General features: G+C 48.6%; 1 protein-coding gene across 2 annotated transcripts in view; it reads left to right on the top strand.

Moving 5' to 3' along the window:
* Nucleotides 1-16187, top strand: part of RHCG (Rh family C glycoprotein) — a 19763-nt gene extending 3576 nt beyond the window's left edge. Inside the window, exons 2-11 of one of the 2 annotated variants that reach the window (XM_019504077.1) lie at nt 6132-6318; nt 7069-7219; nt 9412-9559; nt 10338-10504; nt 11851-11988; nt 12885-13021; nt 13585-13709; nt 14373-14446; nt 14786-14863; nt 15334-16187. In XM_019504077.1, the coding sequence (XP_019359622.1) occupies nt 6132-6318; nt 7069-7219; nt 9412-9559; nt 10338-10504; nt 11851-11988; nt 12885-13021; nt 13585-13709; nt 14373-14446; nt 14786-14854 (1196 nt within the window). In that variant the 3' untranslated portion in view covers nt 14855-14863; nt 15334-16187. The remainder of the gene's footprint in view (nt 1-6131; nt 6319-7068; nt 7220-9411; nt 9560-10337; nt 10505-11850; nt 11989-12884; nt 13022-13584; nt 13710-14372; nt 14447-14785; nt 14864-15333) is intronic. The other variant, XM_019504076.1, reaches the window with a different exon arrangement.
* Nucleotides 16188-18766: the final 2579 nt, after the last annotated feature.

Here is an 18766-nt window from a genome sequence, read left to right as displayed (position 1 = left end):
CCCCCCCCCCCCCCAGCTTTCAGGAGCACCCTTTGCCACTGGCCCTGTGACAGGTATTTTTCTCAGAAAGTAGTATAATAAGACGCATAAGGGAGAGGCCAGCATTCTTGACAAGCAGCAGCCAGCATCTGATACCAGATACCTACAAAGCTGGTGCCACAAGGAAGTTGTATCCCATCCAGGGGTGAATAAAAGATGTGCAGACAGGCTGCTTCATGCAGGGCAGAAAGACAGATTAAGGGAGGTGACTGACCAGGGCCTGAGAGGGGGCGATTGTATCTCAGATGTGATATATGACTCACATGTGAGCTGTTTCTCCCACCTCCCCAGGCCCGCCCCAGTCACTCAGGCAGGCAGGAGGAACTGGGGAGGGGGCTGTGTCTTTGTATTTAGCACCTTCACTGGAGCTTTCAGAACAAATGCTTCATTTGCTGAAATGCAAGTGCTAGCTACAAGAACAGGTCAGTCTCAGCAGCATCCACAAACCGTGTCTGTTCCGAAGCAGCAGGCAGCTCACTCAGCAGATTCTGGCTAATTAAACAGCTGGGGACTAGCACACACCACAACCACTCATTTCTTGTACCAAGCCATTGTAGTCTATGGGAACTCGAGCTGTTTCACTCCTGCAAGTATGTATTCTGGCTTATTAACCCTCTAGGTGCTAGTTTAAAATTTTGAGTAGTAGCATAAGTGGGCATCCCAGGCTGAGTGCAACTGGAAGTCTGATAAGCTGTTGGGGGTGGAAAACCAGAGTGAGGGCAGGAAAGGTGTGAGATTGGGTAATCATCTATTCAAAATGCAAACGCAGGAAACATTTGTGCCAGAGTTTGTTGCGTCACATTAATATGCATGTGTAGATGGGGCCATAGAGAAGTCAGGCTGGAAGGGACCTCCAGAGGTCATCTCATCCAACCTCCTGCCCAAGGCAGGACCATTCCTATCCAAACGATCCCATACAATCCATAATCTAAACTCTACATAAGACTACCCTCAACCCTGGCACAACACAGACCTGACAACTTAACCTGCCACAGGTAAAGTAGGGGAAGCATGGCAGTCGACAACCTGCTTCTATAAAATGTTGTCAGTATACGCTCAAGAGATCCATGCCCCCTGCTACAGAGGAAGGCAAAATTCCCCACAGTCACTATCAATCTGACCCGGGGGTAAAATTCCTTCCTGACCCCAAATATAGTGATCCATCAGACCCTGAGTGAAGGGCCAAGACCCCCTAGCCAGGAACCTCCAGCTTGGGTCCCAGCAGGAGCATTAGCACACTCAGTCGAAGTCCCCAGCGTTGGCTGTAGCCAACACCCAGTGCCTCTGAGGGAGGCTTAAAAACATCCTGAAACATGTTGTAGAAAAGATGGAAGGGGGCAACTAGCAAAGCCCAGAAGCATAGGCGAAGGTCTCAGCTGTTCTGAATTTAGCTGGCATTCAAGGATGGTGGAGTGGAGTGAGGCAGAAGACAGGGTAGATTTAACCTTATAGACTAACTGAATCAGAGATGTATAGCATAAGTTTTTGTGAAGTTAAGCTCACTTCATCAGACATCCTCATCCTTCATGAACCCCAGCACTAGGTGCATGAGGCCAATTTCCTGTGAGGTCCCACCTAGTTGTGTCCCAGGGAAGAATGTGGCAAATACCATCCAGCAAGCATGCCCCATGCTGTGATACGGCCAGTGGTGGTAGAGCTTCAGGGGAGGTAGCTAAAAGTGGGGGTATACAGCTCGTTGGGAAAGAGTGAGAAGGAACTGTGGAACTGAACACTGACTTCCAAGTACTGCAGACAGCAGTCTTTAAGTCACTCAGCAAGGGGAGAACTCAGACCTCCTATAGCCCAGACAGCTGTGTTAGGAGTTGGGAAAAAACAGATGTGGTGCATGGAGGGCAGAGGCAGACATGTGCAGGTGCATGCCTAAAAGGACCAGCAGTAACACGGATAACCAGAAGAAGCCGACTCCCGCTAGTTCCAGAGGTAGGAAATCCCACTGGGAGGACACAGAGTACAGTGAGGGGCCAGGACAGCAGGTCACTCTGTCTCAGAGAAGGAGGAGCCACCCTGCATTATATAGCACAAGACCAGCGGGACAGCCAGCCACAATGCCCTTTCTCCTGACAATGAGGTTGGCATTTAAGCAAATGGATGTGAGGGGACCTGATGCACCTGGGCATATCACCTGGGAAGCCAGAACGTTGCAGTGTGAGATACTGTTAGATAATGCGAGCACCGCAGGGTTTCCATATGTTGCAGTGGGGTAGGATTAAGTTCCCCAGCATCCAAAATCCCAGCCCTCTGCCATTTTCAACTGCAGGAATCTTGTTCTCAGCTCCACGGTATCTCTGCCTCCTGGAGCTGTTCAGCTTCTGCCCAGGGGATGGTGCAGTACATACCCTATATCTACCCTGTCTTCTGCAGGACAATTTATTGCAATTTTTTTCTTTATACCTGCAGGAAATGTAGTGACCTCTGCAATTAACCTGGGAGCTTCCAGAAATCAGTCCCAACAGGCTCAAGCTACAGAAGTGCTCTCAGAGTAATGTTTCCTCCCTAGGTTGTGTTCTTCCACCTCTCCAAGAGCACACGCAGGGTCTCACTAAGTTAATGGGAGCTGTAAACTCAATGCTCCATACATCTCCACCATTTCTCAAGGGCGCCACTCTCACTCCATATCCACCAAACCTCAAAGGGAGACAAGGAAACCATGCTGAGGACAAACTCCCATGACCACAGCCCTTAACAACACCAGAAACAAATCTCCAATGTAGGTGTGGGGCTCAGGACAGTTCTGCTCCCTCAAGTCAGGGTATGGCATGTGCAGTGTGGAAACAGGTGGGCGGGTTGTACTCAAAAACAGCTGCCCCCAGGAGTACTAGGGAAGCAAACAGACATACCCAGAGTGTTGAGTGGTGAGCAAGTGCCCACTAGGGAATGAGTGAATGCCTGAGACTGTTCAATTCACTTCAATAGGTTAATAAACTGGATTTGGCCTGAAGGTGAAGGCTAGGGCACTGACTATCACTTTCTGGCCTCACTTTGTCTCAGAATAGGCAATACTTCCCATTCTCAGATGAAAGGATCTAGCTTCCGAGGGGAAAAGCTGATCCACACCCAATGACTGAGTACTTCCTGCCTCCCAGCAACTTGCCAATGTGTCTGGGACATTTCCTCATGTTTCTGCAGGGATTATTCAATGAGCAAAAACTCTTACGGCTTTCATTATGACTGACAAACCCAGCTGGCTGGAGTTGCTCCATAGTACCTGTCATCCTACTTAGTTGTGGTTTAGAAAAGTCTGTTCATTGAGGGATGATTGTTTCTAAGACTGCATCAGGAACTGAGTCACTATTCTACAGTATACAGAATATTTCCTTTACAAATACAGTGTACTATAGTTTAAAGCGAGGAAACTTATAAGAACAGTCCAGATGTGTCAAAGTATTAGGCTTTTCAGAGGAGGATTTACTCACAGAAGCCTTCAGATCAACTGGATGCCCTGTTAGTCTGAGGTTATGTCTGCTCTGAGCTTTTTGTTAATGTCTTCCTGGCAATGATGGGAAAACTAGTGAGGATTGAGCACTGGCATTTTTACCATGGTGCCGTCAGACCTTAACTGGAGCAGGCTGAAGTGGTCCGAACATCAAGGAATCATTTGTACAAATGCCCCTGTCACTGCCAGTGCCCATGGAAGTGACCTTGGCTGTGTAACAGTGGAAGGTGTTAACAGGATAGGAGCAAGCAGAGGGTGACCATGCCTGGGAAACCAAATCTCTCTCTTGTTCCTTCATGGTAGTTATGAAACCTGAGCCTGGAGAAGCAGATTCTGAGGATGTAACTATTCTGAGGAAGTCTGTACCCTGAGCTGTCTATTCAGTCCTGTTTAGCAGCACAAAAACAATCTTTAATTTAAAATCAGATGGTGACATTCCCCGGAGGGCAAATCATCTGCTCTCAGGGGGAGTGAGATGAAAGATTCTTCAGCCTAGACAGAATTCCCAAAGCCCAAACACATCCTGTCAATAACCAGTCCTGGTTGCTTAATGACAAAAAGATACTTACCTCCCACAGAACCCAAGTTCTTGAACAGCAAAGTAATGTAGACTTCATGGCATCACCGCTCCTGCTGTGCCCGTAGGAGACACAAACACGTTGTTCTTCTCTAATGCAAGCAAAGTACAAAGCTCTTTGCTTGTGAGACCTTTGGGGCAAGGACTAGTTGCATGTTCCAGCCTGTGTTCATACAGTATCTGGCCCATGACTGGGTTTCCCAGCCATAGCAAATAATTATCTCCTCTCAATAACACAGTCTCTGAATTGGGAGTCTTGTGCCTAGATGACTCAGGGAGGCCCCTTCCAGCTCTACTTCTCTATGATTCTATGATTTTTGCCATATTATTGCTTGAGATCTTGATTTTGGTACATATTATTTTCTCCAAAATGGAAAATGTCAGTTGATCTCTTATTGAATTGGCAGCAGACCTTCTGTTATCATAATTAAAGTTTGTGCTGGAGAAAAAGTGTAGCTAACTAGTGGGAGCAGAAATTGGTGCATCTTTGTCATAAAACTGGGTGCTTGCAGCTGGATACTTCAGATGTACATGGATTGGACTGTCAGTTGGTGAAAACGGGCAGAGTTGTGTTGAAGAGAAAGGAAATATACTGGTTTTACCACCTGCAGCTCTGGGCACCTTACTCATTTTGATAACATTATATTTTCTTTCAAGAAAAAAAGGAAAACTCCACAATCTGGCACCATATGATAAGGCTTCACCCAGTCATCCTTCCCCAGGCACCTGGACAAAGCTTGTAAAGTGCTCAAGGACCAAAGCAGAAGTCCTGCAGAGCTATGCCTTATTCAAGACCTGATCCAACTCCCATTGAAGGCAATGGAAAGAATCCCACTGATCTCAGTGGGAGCTGACTTGGATCATCTTTCCACAGCTCACAAGATGTGTATATTCACTAGGCATAAACTAGCCATGACAATGCAGGTAGCATGGCTGGCCTCTCCCTGAGAGCTGGCAAGAAGGTAAAAAAAGCCAGTAGATGTGGCAGATCCTAGGCCAGGTGCCACATCATGAAGCACCACAATTCTTTTTTGGGAGCTTGCATGCTGCGTAAGACAAGCAGACAGTGCTGCAGCACTTAAACCACAAGTGTTCTGGCCTTCTGTGTAATGTTTTGCCTACGTGCCTCATGCAAATGCTCCCGAAATATCTGTGCAATGCAGAACGTCTACCCATTCACGGATGCAGAGTGCAGTGAATGCTGATTTTCTTGTAGGATTCCTCCGGGGAACTGGTGGAGGGGCCCAGTGTCCCATCTCCTGTTCTCTCCATGGTCAAGAGGCCTCTGCACAAGCGGTTGTCATGGTTTAATGTATAACCGATGGTGGGGGCTGATTGCTATCTGAAAGAAACAAGCAACATTAACATTCACCCTGGGTTTATCGCATCACGGATTCCTCTCAAGAGGCTCGTTTCCCCTGTGAAAGTAGCTGCCCCCAGGGAACGGCCATCTACTGAGCAGCAGGCTTAGTTCATACAAGTGTCCAGCAGAGCAGCCATAGACATTCATGAAGACTGACTTTTACTTGCGATTAAGGAATGGTTATCTCCCAGAGCAGGAAGAAGAAGAATCGTAGGTGTTGGGTACTGAACCAGCATAAACGTGTTTGTGGAGCAGAAGTAAAGAGAGAGGTTTTAGTTTTTTTACTTCCCATAAAAAGGGGTTTGTAAGCGATGCAAAACTTAACATAAAAGATATTCAGTTTAGTCGTAACTGCCTGGGTTTTCGTAAACAAAACAGACACAGAAAACTAGAAATGTGTTGCTAAGTTCTTCTGACATATTTTTATAAGATTTTTCTTTAAAGGTTTTTATACAACTAAGTTCGGTTGTTTTTACCAGAAGATGTTTTACTGAAAACCAACAACTTCAGGAAAGGATTTCGGAAAATAAGAAAGTTTTCACTTTCAGATTTAAAGTTGTCTGAGAAAAAAATTGAAAATAAAGTCGACGACTTTTCAAAATTTCCCTCCAAAATAACTGACCATTGAAGCCTTTTGAGCCCTCCTGCTCACCCTCCCTCCCACAGCTATCTTGACGAATTTCCTTTCCTTGGCACAGCTTTCCAGGATGTCCACGTAATGATCTTTATTGGTTTCGGCTTCCTAATGACATTCCTTCAGCGCTATGGCTTCGGAGCTGTTGGGTTCAACTTCCTCCTGGCTTCGTTTGGGATCCAGTGGGCAATCCTGATGCAGGGCTGGTTCCATTCTTTCAAGGATGGAAAGATACTCATCGGAGTAGAAAAGTAAGAGAAGGGATTTGTATTGGGGAAAGCCATCTCTTGATTAGGCAGCGACATGGGAGATACCCAGGTGGGAAAAAGCAGCAAGGACCTTCTGCACCTGCACTGTGTAGAGAAAGTGATAAGCAGAGTAAGTCCCTTGCATGGCCGTCAAAGACTCTAGAGAGCACATGCCACAAGAAACTGTCTTTGGCCTGAAGCTCTCTTCACCTCTGGTGCTCTGCAAGACATTGTGTATCCCTGGTTAGTTTTCACTCCAGCAATAGTTTGCATTTCGGAGAGTACTGCTGAGTGGTTAGACTGGCAGATCCCTAGCAAAGATCTAACTCTCCAAGCCCATGCACTCTCAGTGCCGGGACTTCCATTGCTCAAAGCAGTTTGGGGGGAAAAAACCCTAAACTTGACAAAACTTCACTGTACCCTTTTCTACTTGCTAAGGGCTCAGGGGCTCTTATCTTTACAATGGGACTCTTCCAAGGGCACCAGTGACAAGAGACCCATAACTTACCTCATCCTCAGCCCTACAGGAGGGGATTGAAGATATGCTGCAGACTCCAGCCCTTCTCATGAATGGACGTGTCCTGCTCATGCTCCAAGAAACCATTAAGGGAAGGACCAAGGGAACCCCAAGTTGGGCTCAATTTTTCTGTTCTGCTAATATGGAAACTTTCTAGGGAGTGTAGGTATGTGCATGAGAGTGGGGGGCTAGGATCTCCATGACTAACCTTCAGCTTGTTTTCTTTCCCCTTTCAGCCTGATCAATGCAGATTTCTGTGTGGGGTCTGTCTGCATTGCCTTTGGGGCCATCCTGGGCAAGAGCAGCCCCGTGCAGCTGCTCATCATGACGTTGTTTCAAGTGACCCTCTTTTCTGTGAACGAGTACATCCTCCTCAACTTGCTTCACGTAAGGCTTCAGGGCTATTCCTGCCCTTCCTCTCCAGTAAAGCAAACATAGCATAATAGCACAAGGGCTAGAGGCGAGATATGAGGGGCCCCAGCAAAGCTGTGGTGAGGGCAGCTCAGTTCAGGGGTAGCAGTGCCCAGCAGAGCTGTGTGTAGCATATTATTCACTCTGTCTGCCTCAGGCCAGATCTGTTAACGCTTTGCTCTCATAAACAATTTTAAAATCAACCCACTCAAATTCAGAGTAAAATGAATAAATCAGCTTGGGCCACTCCCTTTGTCCTATGGCCAACTTTATATCTCTGAGAGTTTTAGAAGTGGTAGTGACTGAAGAGAATGAGGTGCCATCTTGTGGGGCTTTCCTAAGGCAAATAGGGAGTTTGCACACAAAGGGCCTGCTGCTGTCTTTACACCTCCATGAGATTTTCCTCTTATCTTTACCTGCTGCTGAAAAAAAATCAGAGCAGGATGTAAAGCAGGAGAGGTGTCTGTTAAAGGAGCACAGAGGCTTCTTGCAATGTGAAGGAGGTCTCAGCCTATTGGCAAAAGAGAACTGGTCTGGATGGGAAACCCTTCCACAAGAAGTGCAAGTAGGGTCTAGTCTGGTATGGGGGCGGAGGCACAAAACCTCCAGTGAAGGAAATCGGTTTCATGGTACCTAAAGTAAGTGCCAGCACACAGTGTGAGTGACTTAAATCCTCAAGTGCTGGGAACACAAAGGCACAGGAGTATCCAGAGGAGAACAAGAAGTGAGACTGCCCTGCTCAGCTGAATGGGAGTAAGAAAGTAAACACCTAGGGCAGGGAAAGTAGACTATTTGAGGCTGCTCATCAAGGTGTTATTATTACTACCAACAGTGAGGGTAAGATTGTGCTTATAGGGTGTGTCTACATGTGCCAATTTAAGGTGCATTAGCTATTTTAAAGGCTCATTAAGGCTGTGGGTCTATATGTGTGTGCCCTTAATGCACCTTAAAGATGGTGATTTTAGGCTATCTGCACCTAAATTTGATACCTGCAAAAGTAGGTATCAAATTTATGCGCGGATAGTCGAAGCACCTTAATGCACATGTAGACATGGTAAGGTACATTAATGCTGTGTATATCGACTGACTTGGGACTAACTTTAATTCCAAGTCAGTCTGCACACCACATTAATGTGCCTTAGCACATGCACATGTAGACATGTGCCTAAATCACCTTAATGCTCATTAGACAAATGCATATTAAATTTAGTTGCACATAAAAACATGTGTAGACATGCCCATAAGCAAGGAAGGGAACTTTTGTTTGTTTGTGATGATTAATTCAACTGTATCCCCTCAAAATCCCATCTTTGAAACTCCCTCCAGCCTCATTAGTGAATCATAGAAGGGTCCAGACAGGGGTTTGTGTGTGTAGGGATGGGAGTTCAGCCCTTTACATTCTGGGTGACTGCCCATTACTTCTATCCCTATATTTCATCCTCCTGACACCAATGAACTCAGCCAGGGAGAATGCTTTCAGAAAGCTCCCTTTCTGAGAGAGAATTTCAGCAGCTGCATGTGAATCCTGAGAAAGAAGAAAAGGAAGGAGCGAAAGCAAAAAAAACCCAAGAGCATGAGGCAGCAGTAATGAAGTGGGAGAGATGGGGGGAATAGACAGCTACAAAGAGACAACTAGGGCTTGTTATTCACGGTGGTCTGGAACCAAAAAGCTTAGAGCTATGTCCCTATCTCCCCTGGGCTGTGAGGTGATGGGAGCTGGAATCTAACTGCCCTTCTGGAGGTAAGGACCAGCTATGAGTTTTGGATCCAATATCTGAGCACCCTCCACAGTTTCTAAGGGAGGGATCTGGGTCTGGGTTTGTGACTGTCTCTATCCTAGAAGGCCCCCAGAGTCCAAGAAGCCATCCACTGTGTATATGAGTCACATCCTGTGTTTTTTCATTAGCTGCCTAGGCTCTAGCCAGCACCTTGGGGTTATTCTGCATTTAGTGTTGCCATTGTGGGACGGTACCATGGAAAGATCAAATATTCCCTTTTGGTTTGGTGCCTCCTGATAGGGAGGATGTGGCTGTCATATTTAGTGAGCGGCACAAGGAACATTTCTGTCCCCATCCCCCAGTGGCCAAGCACAGGTGGAAAGGACAGAGGGCTAGTTGGCCAATCAGATAGACTACTTCTCAGATGTGAATCTCTCTCTGTGGCTGCAGGTTATAGATGCTGGAGGATCCATGACCATTCATACCTTTGGGGCTTATTTTGGGCTGACTGTCACCAGAATTCTGTACCGACCCAACCTGGAACAGAGCAAAGACAAGCAGGGCTCTGTGTACCACTCAGACATCTTCGCTATGATCGGTGAGCTAGCAGTGGGCTCAGAGACATCCTGAAAGGTGGGAAAGAAGCCTCCTTTGCTTGCAGGCAGTGTAAGGCCAGCTTGGTGCCCTAGTGAGGAAGAACTTGTTATCCCATTCCCTGCTTACTGAGCGTGTCTACATGTGCGTTTACCCTGGCTTAAGTTTACTGTGCACTAAGTGGGAATAGGCTGAATTCTACACATGCAGGTGCTAAAGAGCATTAACACTGTGGGTGAACTGACTAAGGACTAAATTTAGTCCCAAATCAGTCCACACACAATGTTGCTGCATAGTAAGGCTTCTACACACACATTACTGCGCAGTTACTAATCGGCTGTAAATTTGATACCTATATGATGCTGGTATTAAATTTACACTCACGTTGATGTAAGTCACAATATTTACTGCACAGTATGGGTGTGCACATGCAGACACATGCCCATACTGTTCAGTAATTTCAGTTACTGCACAGTAAATGTGCACATGTTGGCATGCCCACTAAGCACTAAGTTGTACTCTCAGTCTGTGGCTGGGGTGGTGGGCTGGAGCTGATGCCTGAGAGGTCTCATTGCAGCTAAGAGTTCCTGGTCTGAGCACTTTAATAAGAGGGAAGGGATGACCATGGAGGTGGAGCCAGGAATTTGGGGCTAGGGGCTTGAGCCTTCCTCTTCATATAATCACCATCTCCTTTGTTCTCTTTTTACCTTCCTACCCCTTTGTTGTTCCCTTCTCTTCTGTCCTTTCCTTGCACCTTCCTGTTCTTGCCCTTCCTTTCCCAGGTACCATTTTCTTGTGGATGTACTGGCCCAGTTTTAACTCAGCTATTTCCAATCATGGGGATGCACAGCACAGAGCTGCCATTAACACCTACTGCTCCCTGGCAGCCTGTGTCCTCACCACAATGGCCTTCTCCAGCATGCTAGAGAAGAAAGGCAAGCTTGACATGGTAAGTGAGGGCTAGAGATGCCTGCTGCGTTGTGCTGGCAGGAGGATTTCTGGCACCACACTCAATGAGGGATGTGGATAAACTGGAAAGAGTCCAGAGGAGAGCAATGAACATGATTAGAGGTCTTGAAAACATGACCTGTGAAAAGAGGTTGGAAGATTATTATTGGGATTATTTGATCTGGAGAAGAGAAGACTATGGGGAGATTTGATTTAAATCTTCCAATATAAAAAGACTTGTTATAAAAGGGGGATCTGTTGTTCACTCTGGTTGCAACTGACAGGAGAAGTAGTAATGGGCTTAAACAATGGAGATTTAGGCTGGATATTAAGAAAAAATATCTAACCAGGAGTTGAGCTCTGAAGTAGATTGCCTCGATCAGCTGTGGAATCTGCATCCTGGGAAGGTTTAAGTGAAGGTTAGATAAATGTCTGGGATGGTTTAGATAGGGATGATCCTACCTTCACCAGGGGGTTGAACTAGGTGACCTCCTGAGGTCCCTTCCAGCTGTATTTTTCTATGATTCTATAGATGATGGAGGAAGCAGACAGGCAGCTGTGTTTTCCTGTGCTGAGAAGTAATGGATTTCATGGGGTATTGGAAAGGCAAGGCCCCGATCCCCAGAACTCCTGGTACAAGAGTCATTTGGGGGGCCACCACCATGGCAGTAGAGTTTGTAATTTAGCAAACCTTCAGTAATAAAACCAGAGTGGGAAAGGAGTGAAGCTGAGGGATCACTTGTGTGTTTGGTGATACAGCAGGGCCATGAAAACATTGGCACTTCAAGGAGTAGAGGCATAAGCCAGCAGAGCAGTGTGAAAGGCCTCCTGATAGGGGACAGAGCTTCCCCACATAGTTCCCTACAAGGGCAGACCTACGTGAGAGCCAGGACCTTACAGCATTACGTGTGTGTACATGTGTCTACAAGGGAGAAAGACAGAGCACACACTCATGTGGTGGTGGGTTTGTGAAAGCAGGGCCACAAAGTGGTATGTTTATGGCTAGAGCAGGGCCCAGCCAGGATAGTATTTGTCCCAGTGCAAACTAAGGTTAGTAGCTGGCCAGCAACACGGATGTTCTCAGCTCTTGACACTTCACCTTTAGTTTCCTCCTAATCAGGGGTGGACACTCTCTGTTTCAGAGCATATTCAGGAGCAGGGACTTGCCAGGAGCAGGGAGTAAATGCCACTGAGCAGTAAAATGGGCCCATCTTTTTTATTTGTGAACACTGTCACAGCCAGATCCTGCTTCCTCCCTCCCCCCCCACACTTTGGATTAGTTCAACATAGCTTCAGACACTATTATCTTAGAGCTGAGGCAATGAGCCAGGTATGCTGCTTGTGTAGGTTCATATCCAGAATGCAACACTGGCTGGTGGCGTAGCAGTGGGCACCAGTGCTGAGATGATGCTGCCTCCATATGGTTCCCTCATCGTTGGATTCGTCTGTGGCATCGTGTCCACCATCGGGTATGTCTACCTCACGGTAAGTGCTGCTCAGAGCTGTTTCAGTGTGGCACCTTTAAACCCTGTGAACAGGTTAACTCAGGATGTGTTAAGCTGTCCCGACTTACAAAAAACATAAAACCCCAAAAGGCTGCAAACACATATGCTGACCTCTAAAAGCTGTGTAGCCCCATCCAACAAGGGTAAATTTAACCCTGGAAGAATCAGGGGCAGATTTTTCTGCTTTCTAATGCTGACCCTTTGGTACACAGCTAGCTCCCTTGCTCCCAGCTTGGGCCACAAGCTGTGCACCTCCATTCCAGGGCCCATGGCCTTAGTTGGGTCATCCTAGGGTTGCCCAGCTCTCTCTTCCACAGCTGTGTTGAAGTTCTTCCTCACACTGCTCCACTCCCACTGGCTTTCTTCATCCCTCCATTTCTGCTTTCCTGCAGAGTTCTTTAAGCTACTGAATTCAAGTAGTTTCTGTGCACGGGTTTTACACTTCCCCTTTCCCCCACCAGTTGCTTCCTGTAGGCGAGAAGTGGAGCCACTTCTTTTGTCAGCATTTCTGCTCTTGCCTTCTAAACAACTTCAGGGCCCTTTGGATGATGTATGTTTAACTACTTATAACCCAGCAGGGATCTAGCAGCTTAGCTCTGCCAGGAGTAGATGTCTCAAACACAGGGACATGGCCCTAGGTCCCTTCCAATCTGGGAAGAGAGAGAGGCATGTCTGCCAAGCACACCTTGCCATTTCACCTTTACTTTGAGCTTTTATTGTTAAATGGCAACTTAAATACAACCTACCCCTCCTTCATTTCTGCCTCCTGTCTTCTCACCTCTCCTGATTTTTTCTGGAGGGGAATCCCTCCAGAAAAATCTCTTCTCAGAGCCCATAGAGATGTAAATAGTCTCTCTCTTCCTCCCTCCCTGCCAGCCATTCCTGGAGTCCAGGCTGCATATCCAGGACACCTGTGGCATCCACAACCTGCATGGCATGCCAGGGATTATTGGGGGCATTGTGGGAGCCATCACTGCAGCTGCAGCCACTAAGACGGTATATGGATCAGAAGGGTAAGAAGGCTCAAAACTGTTGTGGGGATGGGGTGGCAGAGGGACTGGTGAGGGAGAAGAGCTAGTTGGGAGCAAAGGGAGTGAGAAATTAGTAGCTACAGCTGTGCCCTGCATACCTCTCACTACCCAGGGCACTGCTGGTCATGTTTGTTCATTTGGTCTCCTCCAGCTGACCCCTGAGTTGTCTCATTGGGAGCTCCCTAACTTCAAATGCTGCCTTTAATCCAGATCTCAGAGGGCAGCTGGTTTCATCCTCTTGCTTGCCTTTCTGGGGCAGATTCCCAAGTCAAATCCAAAGGGTCTGGAATCCAACCTGGGTCTCACTCCTTTCAACCTCCTCCCATCCTGAGTCTGGTCCAAGCCCAAGCCTGTGGAGGACTAGAAGGAAAGGACCAAATGCCCAGAAGCCTGGCTGTCACTGCAGTCCCCCTGTTCTCTGACACAGGCGTGTCCCTTCATTGCTGCCCAGGTGACTTCAAAGGCAAGAGGATGCAGGTCTCCTGCCTCCCCCTCCTCAGGGGAAGGTCTCTGGAAACAGTTCTCATCAATCCTCTTCCTCCTAGGCTCGTCAAAACCTTTGACTTCACTGGTGACTACATGTATCGGACACCCAGGGTGCAAGGAGGGTACCAGGCAGCTGGCATCTTTGTGTCCCTGGCCGTGGCCTTTGTTGGGGGGGCCATTGTGGGTGAGTAGAAGGGTATGGGGCAGTTCACAGTCCTAGTCAGTTGGCAGGTGAGTTGGGGTTGAGTCGGTTCAGCACTGGGCTACAGGACAGGTCTCAGCTTCTTTTTTTCCTGCCTCCAATTGGCTGCAGGAACTGTAGAAATCAGAGGAGCTTCGTCTTCCCACTTGGTGTTTCCCTGCTGCCACCTCGGGGGCAGCCAGGGTACAGCAGACATCCTAGCTCAAACCATCCCTTCTATGAGGACAGTTGTCTTGTAGATCCACTCAGGTAGCAGCTGGTCCAAGATTGAGGGAGTGCTTCTCCATTCCCAACATCTGCACAAATGTCACAAATAATAAGCAAGGAAGTAGTGCCTCCCCAGCTTCTTCCCATAGAATCACTTATATTGCTATAACGCAGCACAGGCTCTAGAAATGGTCCTTTTAAGTGCTTCCCTGCTTGCAAAGTGATGTCCACTGAGAAACAATGATGCCACAAACAAGGTGTTTCTGGTTTGCAAGGCAAGGAGAATAGAAGAGGCCAGGGATAACTGAGCTGAAACTAACCCTGGATGGAGAGAGAGGCACAGCCTGTCCCTAGGCGCACAGTGCTGGCTTGGTCATACCCCTGCTATGGCTTAGTTCTCAGTGAAAGGAGCACTTCACTCTGCTTTGTTGCTTCCAGGGGGCATCCTGAAACTACCAATCTGGGGAGACGCGGCAGATGAGAACTGCTTTGAGGATGACGTTTACTGGGAGGTGAGCACCAGGGCATGGTCCTTGTGGCTCTGACAGGGGCTCTCCAGCAGTGTCCTTGGCTGACCAGCATTTGGGATTTGGTGTCCATGCGGCTGGGGCTTACAACTTTGGATCTTGGTGGAGGGGCTTGGGGCCTGATCTCTGCAAACAGCTTGGGCAACATGTTGTGTAGCACCCAAGGTATGTCACAAGGTGGCACTGTTGTCTGCAGGATGAAGGTGTCATTGTAGACTTCCTCCTCAGCCTTCTTGCAAGCTGCTTCCCTATGCCTGGGATGACTCTAGTGATAAAATCATGGAAGGACACCAGGGTCTGATGGAAGTTTTGCTCTCTCTGCAGGTGCCTGAGGATGAGGAGAGCGGCTTATACCACATGCATGATCCCACCCTCAAGCCGGCATCTCCCTAGCCTGCCTGGGTAGGCATAGCGGGGACAAGGGGCTGAGGGGGGGACTCAAGCTGTGGGGGGACACATCCAGTGAGCAGAGGGCATCCCAGTCAGAGCATCTCGCCCTTCAAGGGCTACCCAGGCTGAGAGTAGTGGATCCTCCTTGCCTGACAGGGTGACAAGCAGAGGGCACCACTCACCAGGCCCTCCAAGTACAAACAGACCAAGGCACTGGGGACCAGGATTGGCAGCCGCACCTTGGTTTCTTGGTAGAAATGCTAGGCCCTGAGGTGTCTGTGGGTGAAGGGGGGAGCAGCATTTCCCTGGGGCACTAAAGTGGCATGGCTTCTGTGCCACCTGCCATGCCCAGCAAAGCAAAGTGATGACATTCTGCAAGCTGCAGCTCTGTAGCCAGCCCTGACAGGGGACCCTGCTGTGGGAGGGGGTACTGGCACCAGGTGGCCAGCTGGAATGGGGGCTCTTTCTCTTCCTACTGTTAGGAGATGACTGAAAACCACCTGACCCACCTCTCCCTCTGGGATCCCTTCAGGTGTCACATGGACTCCTTGGTCTCCAGAGAGGTGATGTGATCGGCAGCTTCCTGGAAAAGGGGGTGCTAGCAGTTGCCCCAGCTGAAGGAATACTCTGTGGGAGTCTCAAAGGGCTTCATATTTTTTTTGCTTTGGTCCCATCCTAGGTGGGAGAGTGTGGGATAGGCCTGTTCACATGGAGCAGTGCACTCAGCTATTACCATGGCTTACCTGAGAGCAAGGAACCAGAGACTTGAAACAGACACTGGGGGCATCTTTCTTAGTGCTGGGGTCAGGGTGGAGGGCCAGGGGCAGCAAACAAGGGAGATTTTAGCAGCAGAGGGTGCGTCTATGTTGTGTGTCTGCTAGTTGGGAGCTGGCTGGCTCCCCTGCATTTGAAGCTTTCCAGACTCACTCTGAACAGTTATCCAGACCCTATGTCTCCACCAGTGGGGTGTTATGGAGGGAAATGGTTAATAATGCTGGATCTGATTAGGGGCTAGGAGAAAGCCTTTCACTGCAGCTGGTGAGAAGGTGATCATCCTTTGCACATACCTGGTGCTTTATTAATACTCCAATGCCCTGAAGTTGGGGAAGCAGCATAACCCCCATTTTGCAGACTGGGAAAACTAAGACACATGATGTGCTCCACGGATGTGAGTCTGGGTGCCTAGTTCTGTGCTCTGTTCCTTTGCTATGCTGCTTCAGCAGGAATGATTGAATTCTCACCCTAGTGACCAGGGCCTAGAGTGTGGCTGCCGTTCTCTCTCCAAGTTCTTTTTTCTTGGAGATATGAATAAAACAAGTCAATGCTATTCTTCTCAGCACTGTGCCCCATTATTTAATGACCAGGGAGTGTCAGGCCAGTGCCCATTTCCTCAGGAGTGATTCAGAAGGAGCCGTTCTGGGTGAATTGGGGAGACAGGCAGATTCACCACAAAACAAGATTTCAAGCAGGATCACTCTAACTTGCTCTCCTACCCAGGCCACTCAGGGGCTAAGCATGTATGCAGCTCCTCAGGGCTCTGTATTGAGGTCTGCGACAAAGTCAAGGAGCTAGAACGCTCCAGAGTGACCCGGAGCTGGGGAGATCCTGGGCAGGAGGATTCTCAGGGGATGCTGGTTGGCCCGTGCGCCCAGCACTGTCTACGCTGAAATCCTTTAGAAAGACAGAGGCAGGTTTCTCAGCCAGTGACCCCCCAGCCCTCTGTGAGCTCCGGGTCAGCAGTGGTACCCCACACCTCTGGGGATTAGGCCTCTACTAACTTGCTTCAAAACAGTTTCAGACACTGTTGCACACGGAGAACACCAAAGTCTCAGAGCTCTGTTGTACCTGGGAAGAAGCACAGCCCAGCTGCTTGGCACTGTGCCCCCATAGGGTCCGATTTCCTCAAGAGCTCCCATTAAGGCACAGAAACCACTGGCCAGACTCTCCAGGAACATGGGCACGACTGCAAACACTGAGCACTTGAAGATCTGGCCCTGAGCTCTTCAAGGAATCTGGCCCATGGACAGTGTGGATGCAGTGACAAGTGACTGCCTGGTTCGATGCGTGGCTGGGCATTGCTTGCATGTGTAATCCCAATACCTGTATGCACACAAAGGTCATATGTGCCTAGCTCTGACAGGCAGGCTCCTGCAGCACCCAATGGCATCACCTCTGGCATTTTTCTAAATTCTTCAAACTGGCAGCATTTATGGTCCACATCTCATGCATCTCCTGCCTTGTGGTAATATTTATGGCACATTGAGCCCTTGTGTAAAGGGCTTTTTGAGTCCTTCTAAGCTGAGTCCCTGTATCTGTTTACCCCATTGATGATAGTGGGAGGGCCTGATTTACCCCTCTGAGAAGCCTGGTTTGCTGCTGAGATACTCACTGATAAGGCTTTCTCCTCTCCTCTGGTTTCTTACGGATTCCCATTACTCCTATAATGAACCGATCCCCTTTGCTCCTACAGTTTCTCTAAGCCCCTCTGAGTCCAACACATAAGGATATAGAGCCCTTTTCCATATTAGTGGGGCTTCTCCAATTCAATCAACCTCACTCAGAAGAAACCAGAGTGAGGAGATGAATCCAGGGACAATTCATGCTGGTGCCAGGGAATTTCCAGGGTGATGTGTGAAGGACGGGGGGGAAAGGGAGAGAGGAGGTGGGAGTACTGATGGGTCTTTTCTGTTTCTCTATGTAATTCTCACACCTGAGGCGGGGAGTCGAAAGTAGCTATTCATGTCCCCTTGGGATATGACACCCTCATTTTCCATGCTGGGTAAAGACAAAAACCCTTTACAACATGCTTCTGGAATTTGTCAGCAGCTGCCAGCAGCAGCATGTTAATTAAATGTCGGCAAAGATGGAAGCAAGAGGCCCTGCTCTAATTGGACAGTTTGCTTGGTGGAACAGAAAAACATTGTGACAAAGGAGGAGGCTCTGAAACGCTGTGTTTCCCTGGCATGATGCGAGGACGTGGGGCGAGGAAACCCAGGGTTTGTCTTGGTTTGACCTGACACAACCTTTTTTAGAAAAAAGGACTCTGCTGTTATGGCCTCAAATACTGCAGCTCGGAGCGCTGCGGAGGGATAGGCTGAGGCTAGAGAGGGTGAAGTGAGCATGGAGGCAGCGGGAAAAAACTCAGGGGGTTGGTGGTTGTGAGGTAATCCTGATCTTTTGTTAAGGGGGCTCTCTTCAACCCAACATCAAGGCCCGGGGTCACCTGTGCCCCGTGGAGTCCCCTGCCCATTGTAAGACAAGCATGAAATGCTCTCAAAGCCTAGCTGTTGGGTTTCCCACTAATGGAAGTAGCAAGACAACATGCAGGGTACAGAAGAAACAGGCACTTTGTCTGAGGTGGTGCCACTCTATGCCAGGGCTGACTCAACCGGAGGGGAGCAGAGTGAGGGACCACAACCTCCGAAGGTCAGTGCCACTTCAGCAAAGATCCTGGCCACCCTATTCCCAGGCTCTTAGGAAGCCAAGCGCTGCACATGGCAGCTGTGTTTGCGTGCACTAAGAGAGCAGCCCAGAACTGTGACGTAGGTCCCTTCCAGACCCGACAGAGGACGGGCACTGGGGTTCCTCTCTCCTGTGACAGTTTTCTACAGCATGCTTTGCTCCAGTTTGCCCCCAACACGCACCCATAGTTGGAGCTTGCTGAGTGACTTAAAGCCACCTCGCTCCTGTCCCTCTGCCTTTGCTGCAGATGTAGGAAGAAAGGAGTAACAGAGCCATTTCTGGCTCCCTGCATTAACTTGACAAGCTGAGGTCTGGGTTCCCAGTGGTGTAGAGGCAAAGAGTGATCCCAGAGTATTGCTAGTGGGGGAGGAAAGCACACTGCTTTCTTGCACACCCCCTCACCCCAGGTTAATCTGCCCAAGGGCACACTCATGGTTGGGATCTGAGAATTGC

Source organism: Gavialis gangeticus, unplaced genomic scaffold, assembly GCF_001723915.1.
Source record: "Gavialis gangeticus isolate Ggan-Ray unplaced genomic scaffold, GavGan_comp1, whole genome shotgun sequence".
Taxonomy (NCBI): Eukaryota; Metazoa; Chordata; order Crocodylia; family Gavialidae; genus Gavialis; species Gavialis gangeticus.
This window is presented reverse-complemented; position numbering and strand designations above follow the sequence as displayed.